The following is a 24908-nucleotide window of genomic DNA, read 5'->3' as shown; positions in this document are numbered from 1 at the left end:
GAGTAAGATATTCACTATAATTTTGTGATTAGCCTGGAGTTTTCTGATCACAACACCTAAATCAATCAACGGTTTTTGTACACCCCAGCGCATACATGCAAACACACACACACGGTGAATAGTTCTATTACTTCTGAGGCACTCTGATTTTCTTCTTATATAATTTTTTTTAATATAAATGCTAGACATGACCCACCAAATTAATTTCAGGACCAATTAACAGGCTGTAACCCACAGTTCAAAAACTAATGATTGAGTAGTTAGTATCATAAAAGATAAGGATACTTTCCCCATAGCGCCTCATTGTCCCTCGGAGAGATAATTTTAGAGGTCTCATGGGAAGACGTAATGCAAGATCAGAGGGAAAGCAAAAGGAATATAATCCTAACCTCAACTCAAATACAATCCAGGAGGAGCTAGAACTTTAATTTAGCTCTGGATTCAAGGTAAGAAGTTACACTGAACACATGCATATATCAGATATCATTCATTAAAATATTTTCCATAAAAACATAATAGACACAACCATGACTAAAAATCAACTACTATGCTCTCTACAGGCTTTGCCGATGCATATGCACTTATATTTTAGACTGTCTTTGTTTAAAAGATGGCAAGAAAGAAACAGAACTTAATTTATGTGGGAATGGAAACAATTATGTTTATATTCTGAAGGTTCACAAAGTAAAAACTGGATTTATTTTTTAAATTATTTTTTTAAGTTTATTTATTTTCAGTGAGAGAGACAGAGAAGGAGAGAGTGAGTGAGTGAGTGTGTGAGCAGGCAAGGGGTAGAAAGAGAGAGGAGAGAGAATACCAAGCAGGTTTAGTGCTGTCAGCACAGAGGCTCAATCTCTTGAAATATTAGATCATGACCTGAGACAAAACCAGAAGTTGGACGTTTAACTGACTGAGCCACCAGGTGCCCCTAAAAACTGTACTTGAATAATAATTACACGTTATTACTGAGTAAAACTCAGATATTTACATTATATTTTTGTTTTTTAATATTTCTATTTCTATTATATTTCTATTTATCTCCCATTTAGCCATTTATCTCCCATTTAGACATATGCAAATGTCCTGAAGTATACACATTTCTGATAAGCGATTTGAATCCCAAATTCCTTACAGATTTTATTATTGGTATGAATCAAAGGACATTTTTTTTTAATTGTTTTTTTCAACGTTTATTTATTTTTGGGACAGAGAGAGACAGAGCATGAACGGGCGAGAGGCAGAGAGAGAGGGAGACACAGAATCGGAAACAGGCTCCAGGCTCTGAGCCATCAGCCCAGAGCCTGACGCGGGGCTCGAACTCACGGACCGTGAGATCGTGACCTGGCTGAAGTCGGACGCTTAACCGACTGTGCCACCCAGGCGCCCCTCAAAGGACATTTTCACCTAAGCGAAAGACTCATCACAGAACCACTAAATTTATTTATACCAATTTAACACATACATATGACCATAGTGAAATTTTGATATTAAGGTTCCTAAGTGTCTATTTCATTACAATTGAGTTATAAAAGGGGTGGTTACCAAGAAAACATAAAATAAATACTTAAACCTTGTTTATTGATAATTAGAGAAAATGGAGTAGTTGCTACAGCTGTATATATCAACAGAATAGGAGAATTTTCAAAACGCTGAGTTAGGACCACATGTAAATAAAGTTTTAAGAGAATAAAAATCTAGGTATATTATTGGTTTATCCCCTCTATCTTTTTCCAGACATTACACCCATTCATGTGTTCTCTTGGAATAGCTTGATTATTCCATACATTTCACCTTCTTTCACTATAATTACATTTAAAGTTTTTGGCAAATTAAATTTTATGTAAACATTGCTATATTTGAACTATTAAAATTGGTAGATGGAATTTGGGGACTTCTTTGGATCAGTGTTTCATGCTTCAATATTTAAGAATCCAAAGCACCTTGTTATTTTGCCTTAAGAAATACAATTTCAGCTAAAAAATAAATATATTTCTATACACTTATATGACTTTTATAATCTTAATATAGAAATCACACTAACTTATATTAATATTTAACCTGGTTGTTTTTGTTGCATATGCAAAGGGTAAGACAAAGGTGATAAATAGACAAAGTAATATTTATTTAAGAATATTCATGAAGCATTACTAATGAATTCATGCTTTATGCAAAAGTACACATTAAAGGGGAAAAACTGTTGAGAACAGTTCTGAGTTTATAAAAATGGAAATCAGCTTTCCAATTTCATCTGGTATTTATTTATAACCTATTAGTTTCCACTTTTTTTTTTCCATCTAATTTTTCTTGGATATTTCACTTCCTAAAGATTAGTTTTCAGGGTGAAAAGAAGAATGGACTGAAGGGGAGATTAAAAATAAGAATATTTGGTTTATGCTCTAAATTCCTGCAAAAGTTTAAGGGACCAGGAAATGGGAGGTAGGAAATAGTGTGCTGTAATGGAGAATGGTTTTGCCGGGTCAGAGGAAACCGACTTTCATACTCTAGCTTTTGTGTAACTAAGTAGCTGGCAAGCTGGACCCATACTGGATTCACCAGGCCTCAATGTGGCTGTTATGAAAAATAACGGAATTGACTTGGTAGTCAAAAAGGTTCCTTTTTGAATAAAATTTTCTTAAATTACTACCTCAAATAAATTTTAGTTACATACAAATTTTATTTTTCTGTAATTCTGCTTCATTTTCTCATTGCAGAAGAGAATCAGATTCCACAAACTTACAAATTTACTTGTCAAATTCATATTGTATTAACAAATTCAAACTCAGTAACAAGGCACGATATAAGTAAGTGATAAAAGTAGAAGGAAACATCAATTACATGGTATGATGCAAAATGCAAACTATAGAATTCTAATAAGATAAAAAAAATGAACCATAATATTAACAATGGGAGTTTGGGATATGAGTGGATTATGAGTGAATGGTTTTCTTTCAGTTTTCTGTGTCTTTTAAAAACATAATATCATGTGTTAGGTTTATAATAGGGACTGAAATAAATTTATTTAAAAACAAAAGAAAAATACAATTTTAATATTGCTTTCTGCTTATTCCTATGTGTTTTCTGCTTACTTGGATTCAGCTGTGAGCCAGGGATTTCAAGAATTAAACCAGTATATGAAAAAATAAATCTTGGAACAAAATTTAAAAGTTTGATAATATCCTGTAAGGGGAAATAATGAGGAGGAAAAGGGCACATCGTGTACTATGGACAAGTGGAAACCAACAGCCAATTAGCAAAATAACCTGTCATTATCTTTCAAAATTAAAAATGCAATTGGCCCAGTGATTCTAGTTCTTAGAATCTATCCTATAAAAATTCTGATCAATATACACAAAGACCTAACATGAAAATTTTCTTTTTAAATTATTTTGAAACAGTGAAATTTTTAAAAGTAAAAAGTCAAATGTTCATCAACAAAAGAAGGACTAAGTACACACTGATATGTTCAAACTAGGATACATGATGTCACTATGAATAATGGCTCAGAAAAAGTTTTCAGTAGGCTTTTTCAGTTACCTGATAATTGATGAAGAATGGTCTTGTGTGTGTGTGTGTATATATATATATATATATGTATATATATATATATACACACACACAGTTATTTTATATATGTAAATGTATGTATAGCTATATTGATACAAAGGAAAAATACATGGAAATTTATCAAAATCAAATTATTTTAGTGGTTACCTATGACGGAGGGAATGAACTAGAGAGGGGGGTGTGTGACATGTGAAAACTCTCACTCACTTTTTGAACTGCCTGAACATTTTCACCAATAGCATATATTTGTATTTATATGTTATGTACATGCCATGTGTTAAGCACATGCACATATACCAACATACATACTCACTCATAGTAACATATGTATACACACAAATTTTTAAAATTCTCCAACACAATGATGGACAGCTGTAAACATCAATCTGGTAGCATATTTTATGATTAAAATATTGAAGTTACAATATTATTGTGCAGAATTTCCACAGGTTTCTTCTCCACACGCCACAATGATTGTCACTGCTGCAGGGTGTGGTCAGGGTCCCACAGTGCAACTAACACCATAGTCCAGGGTCTGCCCTTTACACTGTTGGGCCAGGAAAGGAGATTAAGTAGATTGAGACAGCAGGTTCCATCTCTCTGGGTTTGATGGATTTACCAAGCCCATAGGACTGATGTATAAAATAATCAGTCAGTAATTGTCTACAAGATATTTAATATCACAGGATATGGAATGCTACCTGTATAGCTCTGCCAATATGAGATGCCAATTTACAATCCAAATGTTTATTCATTTATTACAGAAAATTTAATCGTTATAGGAGCCTGAATATTCATATCTTTATAACCGGTCAATTATACCTGTCTACTATGATCATACTTACAATGAAGAATTATGTTTATTATATAGTAATGGCAACTAAGTATGTCATATGTAAAATATATATGCACATGTTAACAAGGACTGGAAGAATTTGTGCAACACTCAAAATATTTTGGGGGGAAATAAAATCTATGACTTCTTTTTAAATATGTTCAAAATAAAGAAATATAAGCATCAGTTTAATAAAACAATCTATTTTATGCAAAATTGGCTCCATCTAGTCATCAGGATCGTCGAATAATTAATATATTATTGATAAAGTGCTTCAGTTTTACCATTGATGTGTAGTGCCTTATAGACATTTGTAGAAAAAATATTATAAAATTGCTTAAAACTATTTCAGTGTTTGCAACAAGCTACTAGGTAGAGGTATGGGAGGAATGTTTATAGTCAAAGAGCAAATTTAAATCAAGACCTAAACAGAGAAATCGTCTAATGGTTGTTCAAGTGGAAATGTTTAAGTGTGGTGATTCATGAATGGTGCACACAGAAATCAGTGCTGGTAATAGATAGCTAGAAAGTGCTGTTCACATCAAACAGTGATTACTATAAACCTCTAATTATGTGCTCTGGAGAGAGCCTTGTGCCTTTCCCACTGTAATTTCTAGTTCTTAAACTGGAACTCTGTGACTTCAATTCAAATATCAATGGTTTCTTAGCTGTTAAATGTAGGCTTACCCATGAATAACCACTGATACAATCTGCTGTACTCTGCTGTATACAAGCAGAATTTGACAATAATAATGAGTTTTCTCTTTGATTTCAATGTGAAATGATGGTTTGAAAAAAAAAACTGGCAGTTTGCTATAAAAATGCTTGAGAGGATACCCTTGACTGAGCCAAAGAGCTTAACACAAATTTAAACAATATTCATGCCCCAAGAAAACAGTCATTAACCTCAGTCTAATTTTAGCACAATTCACACTTTAGCTAACTACCTGGACAGTTATTTTATGTTCAATTTGGGAGCAAAAGAGAGAGAAAGGGGAACCCTAGAAAGGGAAGAGGGGCTGGTATGGAAATGTTCAGTTCTAAGTCCTACAAAGTTTGCAGAGTAATGAGCCTCTTCAATCAGATTCATTAACTCAGCAACTTAGGGGTTTTTGCTCTGTTAAGTAGTTAAGCTACCCATTGAGGATATTCCCTTTCTGCAGCACTCAAATCATACACTCTGACCCAGGAAATCATGCCTGCACTTTGTATGGTTCCTCCTTTGCCAGTCAAGTGCAGCATCTGAAAATGCCATTCATGGCTCAGCCCACTAGGTCCCATGTCACTGGTCACAGACTAAGTGGGTGATGGAAGGAGTTACGGTGTGCCAGGCTGTGGCCAAAAGTAGCAGGCAAAGTGGGGGGATTAAAGTGTCTCTTTCTTTCCCATGTCACAGAATGGAAGAGGGGTCATATAGCCTAACACAATTAATGGTGCTGAAAATCAAGTTCCAGAAAGGTCTTCATCTGTAGGCAATATTTCTCATCGAACAAGGGGCTCTTATACCAACCTTTTAGTAAGCAAAGGACCGACAGGCAAATTGTCAGAAACATGGGCAGTGCTGGCGACTATCTTCCTTGTCACTGCATGCTTACTGTGGCTGCACATCCCCAGTCTGTAGAAAGGAGTGAATGGCTTCCCTATGATTAATTTTCCTTCTACCTACATGTTTGCTAAATGATACAGGGTTCTCATGAATAAGTGAGGATAGCAGCTCTGTTCTCTTAAGAGCTTGTCATTTTTGTACCAGGCTTGCCACAGCTCTCTAACAATTGTGTCACTTCCTCACTGCATTTTTTTTTTTTTTTTGACAAGTGGGCTTGGAGTATGGCATTGTATTCGTTAAAAAAGGGCAGCACCTGTTATCTTATATTGTGTAAACTGCTTTCAGGAAGTAATGTGAATTCCTTACAAACTTGCATTACAACTAAAAGAGAGCTATTACTTTTCAACTATAAAGATGATCTACTTGTTTTAGAATATGAGGGGTGGTTTGGCACTGAGCCACTCACACATTTTTATTATTTTTTCTTATACCAAATATTTAGTAAACAATTACTGTTGAAAAAGAAAGTACCAGGACCAGGAATAAGACATTCTCATTCATATATAAGTTTACTTTATAAAGTGTTCAGGGAATATTAAAAATTCAGTCTGTTTTAACCCTTCCTCTGATGAAGGTAACCAAGAGTTACTGGCATCCAATTAATAGCCATGGCTTTATTCCTACTAACATTATGATCAATGGTAGAAAGAATAATTCTCAGCCCTAAGCTCCCTCTACTTTAATAACAGAGAAAATGGCTCATTAAATATTTTTATATATTCAGCTAAAGAGTATCCCAAGCAAACTTCATCATCCATGAGTCAGAAAGCGGACCACACTGACCTCTTGTTGTAGAAGCCTTGTTTACCCACATTATACTAAGAATTAATTTTCGTATAGCCGCTGAATATAACTGGTGTGAAAAATGAATAAAATGAATTATTTCTTGAAATTGTAAGTTTATTAGTTTCAACTGAACTATAAATCTTAGTATTTCACCAACCTGATTCAGAAATATCCTTTAAGTAAAATAAAAGCTCATAGAGCTATTCACTCAATTTTTAAAAGGCTGCTTCATACCAAACCAATGCAGTGTGCAAATATAGAACTTAATTAAAATACTATATATAAAATATTAACAGCTGCAGTTATTAACATTGCATTAAACTCCCTTGAGCTAGGCCAACATAAAATGGACTCTTTTTTTTTCCACTTCAGTAAAGGGCAGAACTTGGTTTAGCTAACAAGCTTTGGTTTTTGTAGCGTTTGTCTCAATTCACTAATCTGAAATAGTAATCACATAAAAGTACTTTACCATCCAAACATCACCAAGCATACTAACTTTATCTTTCCTTTGGATTTCAACAGGAATCTGGTGTTTTATTTTCTTTCCTAATGCAAATTACACCTCTTCAGGCATGTCTCTTCCTCCCATACAGTATTGAACTTTCTAAATTAACACAAATATTCTCTGCGTTTGACCTTTCGCAATGAGGGGACAAACAGGGCAGTTAATAAACCATAGGCAATTTGGAAGAATTAAAGAACTTAAACAGGAAAGAAAAAGGTAAATTTTCTTTGGCCTCAGGATTAAGGTATTTAACTGATCCTTATTGTAATAGGTCATCCAAGGAACTTGGGAAACTAGACTACATCATCACCTAAGACTAGCATAAATTATGATTATCAAATGAATAATGACTGGATTTATTTTCCTTTAATCTTTCTTATATATGCATATGTGTGTGTGTGTATACATAGCCCTTTATATATGTAGATATTTGAGATTAATTTAAAAATTTTATTATAGGTATATTTTAAGTCAAACTATATTATCCACAAGTTAATATTTCAAAGCACAAGATTAGTCAATGCTCCAATCCTCTTTTTAAGACTTCGGTTAGAAAGTTCCAAGTAGCCAGTCAACTGCTAACTTTGGTAGAAATAAGACAGGCTGGAGGACGTGAAAAGGAGGTACTCTATTGCTGTATTTCTGTATTCCCATCAGTGTCCACTCAGCTTAAATCAGAAAAAAACAAAGAGACAAAAAAAAAAAAAAGGAATCTACTTTCTAATGGAATCAGCATAGTACAGTAGGAAAAAGAAAAAAGAGTTGTCTCCTCACAGTCATTTAAGACACTGTAGAGAAATGATAAAATAAGCACAGATAGCACACGATGGTAACTAACCTTCCATGTGGAGGGAGACCAAATTTCCTGAGAGGGATGAATCAGAAATAGTCTCTGAGATAATTTGAGGATCAGAGCAATGGGTTCTGACCTTCTTTCAATTTTCCACCCTCACCAACACCTCCTTCTGAATTCTCATTCATTCCCTTTCTTTATTTTATTGGGTTATATATGTAATATACATAATATAATATAATATATAACATATATATATTCTAGGAAGTCTGTCACATTCTTCTTGATAGATACACAGGAAAACGAGGCATGACTAAGAGTGAAACAGGACACAGTTCTGCTGCAGGGAGACTGGGAGTAATCAAGCGACAAGGGAGTCTGTGAAAGGAGCACTCACCACAGGGCTGCAGCACAGCCCTCCTAAAATAGGATGATGATCACAGATTACGAATCTGAAAGAAGCACTAAGTGTCCTCTGGACTGTGGTTCCCATACTCAGCTGATCATTAAGTTCCTTGGAAAGCTTTGCAAAAGTATAGAATCCTAGGTCCTATCACTGTTAATCCTGCTTCATTGAGTTTAGGAGTCAGTCAATACTGGGCCCTTCCCAATATGTTTTATAAAGGAAGAAATTCAGACTCACAAGAAATGCCTTCGTCAAGCTTATATTCAGTGGAAAATCCAGAGTAGATGGTATGGTATATAAGCAAATAAGGAAATGCGGGAAGGGAAGAGAGGAGCGTTGTCTTCTTCCTCTTTTTAAACTTTTTTTTAACATTTATTTATTTTTTGAGAGACAGAGAAACACAGAGCATGATCAGTGGAGGGGCAGAGAGAGGGGGAGTCACAGAATCTGAAGCAGGCTCCAGGCTCTGAGCTGTCAGCACAGAACCGGCCATGGGGCTTGAACCCACCAACCGTGAGATCATGACCTGAGTCCAAGTCAGATGGTTAACCGACTGAGCCACCCAGGTGCCCCAAGAGTTTCTTCTATTAGAAGAAGCTTATTTGATTTGTAAGTGATAAGAACAATCAGAGCATGGGAGCATAGGGTGAAGAAAGTAAAAGAAATAATATAGTTGTGCACCTAAAATAAGTTGCCTCTTCCCTTCTCCCTCTCTCTCCCCCTCTCCCTGTCTCTTTCTGGATTTCCACCAATGCTATTTCCTCTGCCTGGGTGATCCTTGCCCTCACAAACCTAATGGTAGTCAATTCCTTAAACCTCATAATCCACTCTCCAATTTCAGAGTAGGTAAATGTTATTTCTTCAGGCCTTCCCTACAACACTCTCTCCTTTCCCCAACCACGTGTGTATGTGTGTGTGTGTGTGTGTGTGTGTGTGTGTGTGTGTGCATGCACACCTCCCTCCCCCCAACAGGCACGTGCATACACACACACACACGCACACACACACACTTGCAGGAAAAAAGTTCAGAGAAGGAAGCCAGAGGAAAGAATCCCTATTGGTTCAATTCAAACATTAGAAAGGGAAGCTATTTGGAAGTCAACAGAGTTTTGCCAGTGTTCTTGAAATCCTACTACATTGATTAAAGTGTTTTTGATACCACAGACCCAACTTAGACAAAAGTTAAAATAAGGACTAAAAATTACACTAAAGAATTTATATGTGGATTGCTGAATTTTCTTTTTTTCATATTTTGTATTTGCCACTTCAGGCACCTCCAAACATCCAATGATATAAGCAATAATTGATAATACAGGAACCCTGAATTTTGTCATTTTCAAATCCAAGATAAAATGTCTTGCAAGATTTGGCACTTGATTATCCAATAAATGTTCATTTGAGAAGTGATTCCAGAAGCCATTTGAGCATTTGGGGTTTGATGCCCAACTGTAATGATTAATTAGCTCCTTCTGGTTCTTATATGATATGAAACAGAAATAAAAACAGAAAATTTCCTTTACCCTAAAGACAGAAATGCAGGAAATCTTAATATATCTTGGTTTTAATTCCTTTGGAGTGGCAAGGGGTAAATAGCATGTTCCAGCAGATAAACAGGTTAGAAGAAATGATAAATTACCTGACCGTCCATCTCTCTGGAAGTCCACATGATACCATTCTCCATCATTCACCTTCTTCTGTAGGGCTTTGATTTTTATTGTACCTGACCCCATGTCCAGGAGGAGGTAGAGATGGCCATCCAGCATCTCAATAGCAAAGAAGTCAACCTTTATCATCTGAGGGTGCTTGGCATCTTTTTGGTGTCTTGGCTTGCCATGGCTAAATAAGATGAGGCCATTTGGCTCTGTTGTACGGAAATCAAATGATATGGAGCCTGTTTTCTTTGCATTCCATTTAGGCAAAGAGATGAAAGACTCTGGGGTTTCAAAGGTGATTGGGTCCAAAGTTGCAACATTCTCACATTTAAATGCTACCACTCCATGGATCTTCATCTTAGGGTCTCCTTGTTTGGCAAGACGAGATAATTCCAGTCTTACATCATTATTTTTATATACAACCTGTGGGCAGAGGATAGCAGTGAGAAACCAGGCCCATCTTTTCATATGCAGAACTTGTCTTCAGTTAAATGACTTTCAACACGTTTGTAACACATGTAACATAATGTTTAGTGCATTTTGATATATGAGATAGCTTTCTCAGCCAAATAAAAATCAAGTATCAACTCATTAAACAGTAACCATTCCAAACTAATTTCTTTCAAATAATGTGTGTACATACACATACAAACTGGCTGCAGTTAATTCAAATAATTTGAATGGATCTGTATACAGCTTTCATTATTTCAAGCGTGTATAGAGTCAAACTTACAAGACAATGGCTTTTCTTATGATAATTCATTTATTAAATAGAAAGGTTTTTCAGTTTTCCCACCACTAAAGTATTTGAAATTACTTTGTGTAACAGTCACCTAAAATACAGGAATTCTTCTATGGTCTACATAGTCACAATGCGTATAAACTTTGTAAGATAATCACAATAAATTGAGGCAGAAAACATACTGAATTTTCTCAGAAAAATCATTAAATACAACTAAAATGCAGAAGCTCTCTTTTTCCCTGTGGCCTATGTTAACAACTGTTTGAATAATGTTAGGTAACTCTGGAAATGTTATGTTTGCTCTAAATCCATTCAACCTGTACTACGTGTGTTCCGTTTCACTTTTTTTTTTAATTTTTTTTCAACGTTTATTTATTTTTGGGACAGAGAGAGACAGAGCATGAACGGGTGAGGGGCAGAGAGAGAGGGAGACACAGAATCGGAAACAGGCTCCAGGCTCTGAGCCATCAGCCCAGAGCCCAACGCGGGGCTCGAACTCACGGACCGCGAGATCCTGACCTGGCTGAAGTCGGACGCTTAACCGACTGCGCCACCCAGGCGCCCCTGTTCCGTTTCACTTTAAAGTATACAAATGTAGAGCAAAGTTTGTCCTAACTCTCATTTCCCAAGGCACTTCATCTCAATGGGCTGGGTGGTTCTTTCTGACTGCTTGCTGATAGTTCTTATGGCTTTTTGGACTCCAAATGGTACACTGGACAAATCCACTGGTAGGATTCACAATATCAGGCATCTGCTATCATATCCCCTTAACAAACTCGAAGCCATTCTGACATTAAGATAAAGAGAGATCCATACCCTTTCTCTATAAAATGCATACTAAGCATAATTACATTTCCAAAATACACGTCACACTGACTTAAGAGTAAATTAGCTATCTATGTCCAGTTAACTATCTAAATTATTTTAAGAAGCCATTCAAGAATTCATAGCAGCGAATACTGACAAGTTCTAAATTCATTTATATTTATATAATAGAAAAAATAAGACAGCCTGTGTCTGATTAGTGCTGTGAAGTTAACAGGTCAATATAGCAAACCTGTGGCAAAACTAAACTGAGCCAATGGTTAGTGTCGCTAATGAATTTCCTGATATAGTGTGTTAATGGATATTTTATTTTTCAGAGTAAGAGTGTAGGCCTTGGTATCAGACTGAGTTCAAATGCTAGCTCCAGCATTACCTAACTGCATGATCTCCCCAAGCCTTACTTTTCTCCCTTTTAGGGAGACAGCATCTTACAGGATGATTGTAATGGTTAAAGAAGAAAATGTATGCAAGTGAGAGAATCTACATAAAGGCAATCATCCAATGCCAGGCCCATTGTAAGATTTCAATAAATATCAACTACATCAAACTGCATGATAATAAATACCATCATCTTGTAGACACAGAAATAATGGTGGTAAATTAATCTATTATAAGGAAATGTTTAGAAATTAAGCACATACTTGGGACGCTTGTGTGGCTCAATGGGTTAAGCATCTGACTCTTGATTTCTGCTCAGGTTTGTGAGTTCGAGCCCCACATTGGGCTCTGACAGGTGGAGCCTGCTTGGGACTCTCTCTCTGCCTCTCCCCCGACCCTCTCAAATAAACTTAGAATGAAAAAGAAATTTGGCACAAACATATAATTGGTATTTTATACCTGATTGGTGCCTACCAAATAAGCCGCATCTTTCCAATGCTAGTCCCATTTCGGTGTACCTTTATCTTGAAGGAGGATTATTATAAAGAATAACATACCAAATTATTCTTTGAGAAAATATGTATAACTGTTCAATAAGTGTAGATTGACAACAAAAGAAGAGAAAATGGACTTAAGCAATAACAAAAAGGAATTAGATTAATTCTTCAGTATACTTTCTTGAAGAGAGAAAGAGCTATTAAGCCTTGGGAAAGTTGATTCAAGATTGTCTTTCTTTGGGGATCTTTAGAAGTGGAGAAAATGGTTTCCATGGATGACAGTCCCAAGTTTTATAACCTCTCACCATGACTTTCAAGCTACCCAAGCCTGTATTTTTTTCACGTTTCCTGGTAATTTATATTTTATTATCTGGAGATTTCCTTAACAAAGGTAGTGATCAGGAACGAGTATAATATTTTCTGACCCAATTGATGCAGATGATAAGGTTGACCTATGCTAACACATTGCCCATGAAATAGAACCACTGCCACAGAGTTGGGTGTTTCTGACGTGAGTAAGTAGGTATATGAATGCATATACTGCCTCATGAGTCCAAAATCAGCTACCAAAAACTGAAGGATGTGGGGTTGGGGCAATTCTAGCTACAGATTTCAGCAAGTGATTTACAATCTCATGAGTGAATTGGATACCCCGGGGAAAGGGAGGTTCGAGAAGATGGAGAAGAAAAGCAGGGATTCCCATGATCATATAACTTAGAGTTAGCCATGCACACACACACACCTCCTCCAACTCCTCCCTACCCCACCAAAAAGATGATGGATCTCCACCACAATCTATGCTTTGGGCAGACAGGGTCCCTGCTCACCATAGCCAAGCACCAAGATTAGTACCTGGCACAAAGTAGACACTCAATAGTTTCTAAGAATTGAATAAAATTCTTCCTTCACTTTTTAAACTTAGTCCCAGATTATAGACTATCATTAACAATACTTACAAATGCAGTTAAGTAAAGCAGAATATGGTATTGCAGACCAGTCTCACACACTCGCTGCTATTTTGAGCTTATTTCTCCAGAAAATGTGGAAACTTCTGTGCATGTTCACTTATAAATGGTAAGCTGGTTTATGTATTGGAAAACTTCACCTTCAAACTCATATTGTAGGGTTTAAATTACTTTTTGAATGAAAAACACCCGAGTTAAAATTCTCCAGAGGTAGAATCATTTTCCTGGAAGAAGTATCTTGAGGAGAAGCAAAATGATGTTTTCTTTCTTTTTTTTTTTTTTTTTTTTCCCTTCCTATTTTGTATTCTTTGAAAGGCAACTCCAGAAGACAGAAAAGCAATTTTGGATAGGCAGGCTGATAGCTCTCAAAACTACACTGCTCCTTCATCTGACCCAGATTCCATAATCACCCTACTTTTTGAAAGTTAGGCTTACTCTTAAAATGACCTGAATGTAGTTCAATTATAATAATAAGTAGACTGCAAGCACTCCAAATTTTCCAAAAATTCATGTATAAGCTATTTTTTGCTTCTTTCTGAGATAATATGGCTCTCAATAATTTATAATTATTCATATATCTTTTTAATTTATGTCAAAAGTTGTAATTTATTTAATAGTTACAACTTTCAAAAAATATCTATATACTCTAACGTCCTGACAATTAGATGATATTATTGCACATTCATTTGGATCAGTTCATAAAATCAAGATTTCTTTGGGGATATTGATTTTTCTTTTTTTTTTTTTTCTTTTTGAAAAGTAATTCAAAATGTTGCATTTCATTTCTCTGCTTCATGGGCTCATATCATAAATCCCACAGGGATAAAAACATAAGAAACACTAGGTTTTTTGTTATTTATTTATTTATTTAGCTGCCATATAATTTCCAAATTTTGATATGATGACCTTTTCCTTTCAACATTTGTTAAAATTTTAAAAATGTCCCTCACACTTAAATATGCAAAAATAGAAGCAATATGTTTATGTGTTTATATCCCTAGGTTTGGATTTTGAGGTAAGCTGTCACTGAGTATTTTATTTGATCTTGATATCAATCTTTTTTAAAAAGGGAAATAAATAGGCTAAAAAATAAAAAAAATAATAGTAAGTTTGAGCGTCTGGGTATAGACTTGGCTTAATCACAAAGCTAGTATCTAAGTTCAGTTGCCTATCCTCTCTATCTCTCAGTTTCTTAATTTTATATATAAAACATATATATCTGAAAAGGAAAAAAAAAACATGTCATGTCTATAAATCCTTGAGCCTCCCCCCCCCCCCCCCCCCACCCCCTGTCAATCTATGGGATTTGGGACAAAGGTAAAAGATGTTCTATTGTTCCTTCTCTTTTTCTAGCCTTTTTCCAGTTGTGGTTTTGATGTCAGGATATTGCTCTCTACTCGGGGATATACTGAGACACTAATCCATTAGGTAAAGGGAATATACACCTACATCTTTAGGTACACGGACACACATCAAGCATCATATGTATCTAAGGTTTGTACAGATGGTCCTGGAGAACTGGTGGCTGATAGATAAGGTCCTTCCACAGGAAGTGGCAGTGTGTGAAATAAGCAGATCAGTAGGAAAACATTTGCTACTCACACAATGACTTTTTGTTGTTACAAATAAACGTTTCAGCTTAGAAATTTTCATGAGGCTCCTGAATTAATTAACATGCACTGATCAAGGCAGTTAGTGTCTTAACTATGAGAGTATACATACAGGGTGATGAAATGGGTACCGAGCTTAAAATCAAGGAGTGATGCAGGGATGTAGACTCAGTTGTGACCTCCCTGAGAACTTGAATGGCTTATTCTAATCTGAGCTTGGATTCTCTTCCATTCTTGAGAATAGTAACAAAGAAGGGCCAAGAATTTGGTTCTCACGATTTCCAAGAGAACTGCAGCTCACCCACTTGGAATCCTGTGACCTTGCACAAGTCCTTCAATCCCACAGAGACTCAGTTTAATCTGTAAAATAGAATAATCATATCTACCACATTAGGATCATTGTAAAAAAATAAATTATATTTCAATGGAAGTGCTAAAAACAGGGCCTGGCACAGAGTAAGTGCCCAAGTGACTATCAGCTGGCTGCTCTTGTTCATGTTGTTATTATCATAAATACCAATATTATTATTCTGAGAGCGAATGAACGGAGCTGTAACAAAGGTAACAGCTAACAGGGCACATAGTAGCTGACTGCTGTTTTCAAGTAATTAACAGGACTGCAACCAGAAGGATCAAAGAGATCAAAGCAGACTGGGGCTTCTTTTTGTATCCTGATACTAATATTGCAGTTTGAAGGCTTGGCCTATAGATAAGGTTTCTTAGCTAGAAAAATATATAGGAAGCTAGGGAGCCTGGCGCTTTTATTTTCACTCCTGAGAGAACTTCTGTGGCATCTGATATCAACAAAAAACACCACCGTCACCACAACAAGAATCAGTTAAGATTTATTGAGTACTTATCTTCTGTCAGACCCTGTCATAAGAAATTTATACGTATAATGTGTTTACTCCTCACAAGCATCCTAAGAAATAGAAAACATTATCCTATTTTATCAATAAATATATGGAGGCACAGAACTCGCTGAATGTCTTTTATCATGCTCATGCCAAATACTGTGAAAAGCTAACGATGTTAACTTCAAATTCTGTGTTTGTCTCGCAGGAAATTTCATTTATAGTTTTCACTTGTAATTCCACTTATGGTTTTGATAGCAGTTGCTAAGCAGAAGATTCACAATCAAACAGCTATCTGCCACCATGCAAAAGGATGATCTTGCTATGAGTTACATGACAGTATCTTTCCTTCCATTTGTCCTCATTAAAATATCTCTAAAAATTTTGTTAACTTTTTATTTATTTTTGAGACAGAGAGAGACAGAGCATGAGCCAGGGAGGGGCAGAGAGAGAGGGAGACAGAATCTGAAGCAGGCTCCAGGCTCTGAGCTGTCAGCACAGAGCCCGACGTGGGGCTCAAACTTGTCAACCATGAGATCATGACCTGAGCCAAAGTCGGACACTTAACCGACTGAGACACCCAGGCGCTCCTAAAATATCTCTAAATGAATCCAAGATCACAACTGAGCAAGAGTGTGTTTTTGTGTGGCTATTGACTAAAATGTCTCTTCAGGGGCGCCTGGGTGGCTTGGTCAGTTAATCGTCCGACTTCGGCTCAGGTCATGATCTCATGGTCCGTGAGTTCGAGCCCCATGTCGGGCTCTGTGCTGACAGCTCAGAGCCTGGAGCCTGTTTCAGATTCTGTGAATCTTCAGATTCTCAGATTCTTCAGAATCTTCAGATTCACTTCAGATTCTCACTCTCTCTCTGCTCCTCCCCTGTTCATGCTCTGTCTCTCTCTGTCTCAAAAATAAATAAACGTTAAAAAAATTAAAAAAAAATGAAATAAAATGTCTCTTCAAATCCAGTTTAAGTAATGGGGCTTACTTCTGTTTCTAGAACTATAGTGTAGTTTTTCAACAGGTATGCCTTTTTGGATATATATAATACTAGGATATATATATTAAAATATTAGAATTAAAGTATGAGAATAAACCAGTGTATTTTCTCACAAATGTTTGATATTGGTATATTTATCAGTAATGTGTGAACTATATGTGAACACACACACACAGCTTATACATTACCTAATATAAACGCGCTTATATGTAATATGTCAGACTAATATTAATGTCCAGAAAAATATACATATATATTAGAATATATAATACATCTCTAAATAGATAAGTAGATAACACATACATATATCATATACACACCAAAATGCTAATATACATATACTAATAGCATATAATAATTCCAAAAATTAGAGAGTTCTTGGCTAAAACACACAGATGGTCGTACTCATTTGGAATAAAAAAATGTCTTGGCCTAAAAGCAAATATCAGCATTTGTAAGCTTGGCTTACTCCAAAGGAAAGGCGGCAGCCAAAAGAAAAAAAAAAAAGATTTATTTTATTATTAAAGAAAGTAGAAAATTAAACAGATTTTCTCCAATGTTCCTGCCACCATGAAGACACAATTGTAAGAGTGGAGTAGAGGCAAAGTGGTCACTTTTTTTAGAAAAAATCACTGCACTCATTATTGTCCTTTTACCCAAGATCAAGTTTCCTATGCTGTTCACTTTCTTACACTGAGAGCCTAGCACAGAACGTGCTTGGAAAAAAAAGATGAAGAAAAAAAAAAAAACAGTTTGTTGAACTTAACTAAGGGACTATTAGGATTTTAGCTTTTCTGAGAATGTCCCACCACAGAAGTGTCCATTTATAATGTGAATATGCACAGTTGAGGCAGCTGTGGGTCCAGCTGCAGGGCGTGAGTCAGAGAAGAGGTAGCAGACAGGAAATGCACACGCCCTGTTCAGAGTAGCCCAATATCACTTTAAAAACAATACCAAGAGGGGCACCTGGGTGGCTCAGTCGGTTAAGTGTCTGTCTTCAGTTCAAGTCATGATCTCACAGCTCATGAGTTCAAGCCCCGCATCAGGCTCTGTGCTGACAGCTCAGAGCCTGGAACCTGCTTCAGATTCTGTGTCTCCCTCTCTCTCTGCCCTTTCCCTGCAAGCATTCTGTTCTCCCTCTCTCTCAAAAATAAATAAACAATAAAAAAAAGTTTTAAACAATACTTAGCGTTCAGGAAATTTGATTTAAAAGAGTTACATAAGGAATTTTGAAAGATAAGAAAGTTCTCATTTGGGGGTGGGGAGGGCAGAGTTGGTGTTTTCCCCCCATAATCTAATCCTATTCAGAGATTATGTGCAGATAAAATTTTCAACTAAATTGAAATTTTCCCCCTACCTAAATAAATAAACTAATTGGGGAATGTAAAAACAGATGACGATAACATCATTTCTCAATAAAGGCATGTGACTCATTAATTTCAAACCAAAAACTAGTTGAAAGTTGGAAAGGACTAAAAATAACAATATTTTATTTAAGCAATGCAGAGAAAGAAATCTTTTTGCTTAGTTTCAATTAAACATGATCAACTACACCTGATTCATGAAAAGAAGCTTTGAAAAGCAAAAGAAAATACCCTCTTGCTTTCCCCTTCCATTATTCTATCCTTGGTGAACTGCCTAAAGTTATTTAGACAACCTTGGGCACCATCTGTACAAGTTAGCCATGGGAGCAAAAGATTGTGTTGTCCCGGGGTTAACAGCTCTATTTAATGAAGCTTTCAGTGGCATATGGGTGTGTGGCAAAAGAACTTGAGCTCTACTAAATAGGAATGTCTCTTTTTCTCCCATTAAAGATTTAGTAATTCAGCAATGCCTTTGGGGGAAAAAAATTGGAAAAATGAACCACTATTTCAATTACATGAGAGCTGAGATGCCAAGTTAAAAAGTAAAAGCTGAAAACTAGATCAATCCTCCTATTTTCAGATGAGGAAACTGAGGTTCTTCAGATAAGCTAAGGGACTGTGTCTCAGTTGGCAGCAAGCTCTGATCATGAACAAGTATCGAGGAATTCAGTGTTTTATTCCTTTTTGACTGTGTTAAAAAACAAACAAATGGAACGATGTTCCATTTGCCTCTCTACCAGAGGCATCAGATATGAGAGGCCCTTGAGCAATTACAAATGAAGAGCTGCCGTCTTTTCCGCAACATGGCAGAAAGGGAACTGTAACGGATTTAAAGGCAATTCTATCTTTAAAACCGTGATAGCTTCGCAATAAGTTGACACTCAAATATAAAAATAAAAGTCCTGAGGGGAAAAATTCTTACAGTTATTTCCCCTACTAATGGCATTTTAAAAGACACTGGAAAAGTTAACTAGAAACAATAAACTTGCAATGTTTACTGCTATTTTGCAACCAAGTGACGAAGATATTTTCAGCATCAGCCTTTCATAATCTTACAGAATGTAACATCATAAATGAGGGTTTAAAGCTTCTATTCCAAACTGGCAGGCACTGCTGATAAGGACAATGCATGCCCACTTTATCCCAAAACTTTTTAAAGCCTCTGCTAGCCTCAATGAAGGAAAAGAGGCCACTTTATTGTTTTTTTTTAAGGGAACCTATATTCCCATGAACCAAGGATGATTATCTTTGAACTGATAATAACAAAAATAGTGGCATTGGCATCAAATGTTATGTCCGGATTAACCAATTCATGTTCTTTTGCATGAGCTCAGCAAAGCTTTCTCATTATCTAATTTCATATTTTTCTAAAGGGGTAGCTATTACTATATAATATACCATCCAGTACATGTATGTTCATGGTAAGGATGGATATATGTATATATTTAAAATACCATATACGATACAGTTGGTCCTTTTTACTTTGATTTACCATAACATGCTGTATGCTATTTTAGATATGCCAAAGTTCTAACATTTGATTCTACTGTTGCTTTTTTTTTTTTTTTAATTTAGAGACAGAGAGAGTGGGGAGGGACAAGATGGGCAGAGAGGAAGAGAGAGAGAGAGAGAGAGAGAGAAAGAATCCCAAGCAGGCTTCATGCTTAGCATGGAACCCAAAGTGGGGCTTGATCCCGTGACTCGGATCAGGATGACCAGAGCCAAAATCAAGAGTCTATATGCTCAACTGACTGAGCCACCCAGGTGCCCCAGATTCTACTATTACTTTTTGATTGTGTTCATTACTTTTTGGCTTAGGAAGTCCTCCCCCAAGAGAGATTTGATAAACATATTATTACATACAATATTTGCTACTTAATTTTATATGTGCTTGTGAGGGTGTATAACTTTTTAATCTTTTTGAAAGTATTTTTCTTCTTTTTTGAGATGAAGATCCAAATTGAGTCCCCCTGCCCAGATAGTTAACTTATTTAAGCCAGCACATTTCTTGAATAATTTCTCTCTTTTTTTAATTGATTTGTAAGACCTACCACATTTTTAAATTCTTAGATATATTGTACAAGGTTCTGTTCCTGAGCATTCTATTGTTCATTAGTTTTCTTTTTCTTTCTTTCTTTCTTTCTTTCTTTCTTTCTTTCTTTCTTTCTTTCTTTCTCTTCCTTCCTGCCTGCCTGCCTTCCTTCCTTCCTTATCAATCTCCACTTCATTTAATTATCATGTCTTTATAGTGTGTTCTAATATATGTTAGGTCTGTCCTACTAAGCCATTTACATTAATTATTCTAATGACGTTTATATATCATATCATATAGTTTTGTTTCCTGTATAGATAAGATAAATATATAGAGCAGAACTATTGTAGTTGCTCTGATTTAGCTTTCCAAAATATAGACTGCTAAAGCTGGTGGCAAATTATTCATTCAAACTCACTTAAAGAGACTTCTGAATAGCAAAAGGAAATTACATCTTGCTTAGAATTACATTCCTATTATTATAATTATTTGTAAAGTTATCATCCATAAGTGATTATAATAATTTCGATTTTAACACATCAGAGAATCTGGCCCAAGAAAACCCTTATTAGTTGGAAGATAGATATACAATTGTAGAGAAAAATAAAATCAGGGAAAAATGCAACTATAAACACACTAATTCCAATTCAATAATCACAAGGCCTGATGGAGTTTCTTGCAGTAAAATGCCAGGAGTGGGTGGCCAGTCCATTGGAGAGATTTGGAGGACAGGCTACATGACTCTCAGCACAGGAGAAAGCAAAGTGTGGTCCACTTTATTATGGCTCTCTTCAACAGGCCAGGCCACTTGCCTGAGGACACACAGCTAGTGTCAGGCTAGTAAGTAGTGGACAAGAGAGAATCTGAATGCCTGTCTCCAGACTGGGAAATAAACTGTATAACTTGTTTGTTTGTTTTCTTTCCATAGGGCTGTTTTTATGATAATTAAGTTTCCTGCAGCAATAAAAGCCATACAACTCTATTAAACCTTATTGACTTGAGATTTCAAGATCTGATTATCAAATTGTTTAACAGTCCCCTCTCTTGCCCTGGCTGGCCGGCCTTTCCTTCTTAATCACACGACTCCCTGAGCACCCACAAAGGAAACAAGGGAAGCTGATATTTAAGACAGCCAATGCTGCTGTTTTTTCACACTCACAATAAAACTATTTTTCAAACTAGACTTGTTACTAAGAAGTTGTGTATAAATATGCCCTGTAATTTTACTATTATCTGAAGGCTATGCTTTGTATGATACATACATATAGATGTGAATACAGATTCAAACAGCCTTAGGTTTGAATTCCTGCTCTGATACTTAACTACACTGCCCTGGGGAAGTTCTCTAGTTTCTCTGAAGTAGTTTCTCCCCTTTTTCAAATGAGGTTAACATTTATGTTATAGTATTATTTAAGCAATACAGTACTAGGTGCTTGGTCTTGGGCACTGAGTAAAGAGTAGCTGTTATTGTTATTATTATGATCTTAAATGTATAAGACAGGAATGCTGGTCATTTAAATAAATAAGTGGCTGCTTCTCTAAAAGCATACTTTGAAGTAATTAATCACCCTCAAATCCTCATGTTTACCTGATTGCTTCCCAAATTTCATAACTTGGTGTCTTATCTCCATGAACTTTACATTTTGAAAGATTTAGTCTACTAAACAAAAAGTATTCATTAAGGAATACTTTGTAATTTTCAATTCAGCAAAGGAATAATGAGATGGCCTCTATAATCACACTGAGTTGATAGAACTACGGCCTGATGCAAATAGCTGTTTTATTTAGATTGCATTAAGAGTGGGTCAGTATGTATCCTTTCCTAGATTTGTTGAAATACTGGGAGTGCACAACTCTTCTTCATTTCTAATTTCAAAGACCCCCCCCCAAAAGCATAGAAACTCCAGGTTGTGAACTGTTACTTTTCAATTATGGCTGCTCGGCACTGGGGTATTTCTTCTTAATGCATTCTTTAATTATTTCCTTTGGAAGGTCCCTAGTGCTTCAAATGTCAGATGGGTTGTGCCTTTTGCCAAGGGTTGCTTAGTTAACTGTTTATTTAATGAATGGGGTTTTATGTGCGGTTGAATTTCTCATGGCACACGTTAGGAGATTCTTGGCAGAATTTAAATTGGAGAACTGAGAAACATATTGGCTCTACGGAAGCTCAATCAGCTCCCAGGCAGGAGCAGGGTCTTTGCCAAGGAAAATTCACTAAAATAAAAAATGCAAAGACCAAACTCACACACGATGCAGGGAAAACGGACTGTGGTGTCTAGGATTAAACGAATGCTGGATCCAGGTATCTCAGGTGGCCTGCGAATGGAACTGAAGAGAATGCTAGACAATTTCAGTTGAGAAATAGGAATGAAATCCTTTTCCTTATTTTTTTTTTAATGTTTATTTATTTGGAGGCGGGGGCAGAGAGGGAGAGAGGGAGGGAGAGAGAGAAAATTCCAAGCAGGCTCTATGCTGTCAGCGCAGAGCCTAATGCTGGGCTCAAACTCATGAATGGTGACATCATGGCCTGAGCTGAAATCAAGAGTTCGACACTCAACCAACTGAGCCACTCAGGGGCTTTGGAGGATGACAATATGCTTAAATTTCTTAATTGCTTGGGATACTCAATTAGCTGCTAAGAAAAAGATCATGGAGTCTTATGTAAATTCTCGTGTTTCTTCCTTATAGAGATGAGTCTAAATCTATTTTTATGTTATGGAAAGATATGATCAGTTTATTCATTTCAAGTAAGAAAGAGTAATTTTTTTTAATGCTGCAGCAGCAGTGACTAAATATCCTAGACCAAATATCCAGATGGCTATATTTTTTAAATGGATTGGCCAGGAACTTAGATATTGTATAAGCATCAGTTACCAGGTGTGCTTCCTTTGAGGACTGGGAAGAAAAAAAATGCTCTGAAATGTTATGTAGGCTTCGGAAAGTCCCAAATCTGTTAAAACATTTTTTTGGTTATTTTATATCATTATTATTATCATTATTATCTTTTTTTTTTTTTTTTACCCAGGAGTACTACAAAATAAGTACTACTCAGAGGATCAGAGATTTTTAAAAATTAAACACAAGTTTGGGGCTCCTGGGAGACTCAGTTGGTTAAGCGTCCGACTTTGGCTCAGGTCATGATCTCGCGGTTCATGGGTTTGAGCCTCACGAAGGGTTCTGTGCTGACAGCTGGGAGCCTGGAGCCTGTATTGGATTCTGTGTCTCCTTCTCTCTCTGTTCCTCCCCTGCTCATGCTCTGTCTCTCTCTCAAAAATAAGTGAACATTAATTTTTTTAAAAAAAACATTAAACACAAGTTTGATAAAATAAAGATAAGGATGTATCTTTCAGTAATGTAGGATGGGCAGCACGAGCCTACTTGCTGTTGCCAGGTGACTGTCCAGTCTTGTGTGGAAGGAAGGCCTGCTGCAGTCATCTCCTCCAGGTATCACTGTCATCAGCTCCTTCCTGCAGTTCTGTATGCTCTGCCAGCTCATGTACCACCCCCCTTCCCTCTCTGGAAGAGCAATTTCCAGAATTAGCCTAGTTCTCACTCTCTACTGGCTTACTGGAGGCTGCCTGAATCTTGGGTGATCAGAGGCCTGGCTGGCTCCCTAGGTTCCTATCTGTTTGGGTCATTTTCTTGCATATTAAGACACTGGGCTCAACAGCACATAAATGCTAATCTGATGATAGGTTGCCCACCCCTCAGGTGGCTAAATGGACACAAGTGTTCTCTTCTTTAGGCCTAATGGCTTGGCTGTCAGTATCCTGCTCAGGACTAAACCACTACCCTATCAGGCGGTTCACTGGGTTTATCCCTCTATACCCACTTGCTCCTAATCGTCCTTGATTAGCAAGTATGTTGCCTGATATATATTAGTATGAATTGTAATAGCACCAGTAACCAACCATTAAGCACCTTCTATGTGCCCCATGCATTTTTAGCTACATTACATATATGCTCCTATTTCTCATAATTTTTACCTCCATGCCAAGGTTCAGAGAATTTAAGTATCTTGTCTAAATTGTATAGCTAATAGATGACAGAAAAGTAATCCAACTCAACATTTATCTGATTACAAACTCATAGATGTGTTTTTTGGTTAATGCTCGTCATCATCTCATGGGATACTGACTGAGTGTCTGTTTCCTTAGCCAGCATGGGTCCTGGGAATAATTCTACAACTTCGTCATCAATAAGTGAAAGGACACATTTAATGAATATATCGAGTCTGTGTTCATTATGAATATATATATATATATATTCATAATGAATATATATATTCATTATGAATATATATATATATATATATATATTCATTACAACAGATGAAGTCCAGTATAGCAGGGCCAGGACTAAGATAACATGGGTAAAGTGACTGAGGTACTCACCTGAGATGCAAAATATAGGGAAGGAGTGGAGAATGCTAAAAACTCACTACTCAAGAAAAATAACTCAAACACTCAGTGTGTTTTTTAAATCAATGCAAAAA

The 24908-nt window shown here is 36.3% G+C and overlaps 1 protein-coding gene across 27 annotated transcripts in view; it reads right to left on the bottom strand.

The window, feature by feature from the left end:
* NRXN1 (neurexin 1) overlaps positions 1-24908 on the bottom strand; it is a 1154099-nt gene that overhangs the window by 645346 nt on the left and 483845 nt on the right. For all 27 annotated transcript variants that reach the window (XM_040453759.1, XM_040453755.1, XM_040453757.1 and 24 more), the window contains one exon: positions 10132-10570. In XM_040453759.1, the coding sequence (XP_040309693.1) occupies positions 10132-10570 (439 nt within the window). The remainder of the gene's footprint in view (positions 1-10131; positions 10571-24908) is intronic.

The sequence above is a fragment of the Herpailurus yagouaroundi genome, unplaced genomic scaffold (assembly GCF_014898765.1).
Source record: "Herpailurus yagouaroundi ecotype Mexico unplaced genomic scaffold, PumYag 210, whole genome shotgun sequence".
Lineage (NCBI taxonomy): Eukaryota > Metazoa > Chordata > Mammalia > Carnivora > Felidae > Herpailurus > Herpailurus yagouaroundi.
The sequence above is the reverse complement of the archived record's forward strand: the minus strand, read 5'-3'. Positions and strand labels throughout refer to the sequence as shown.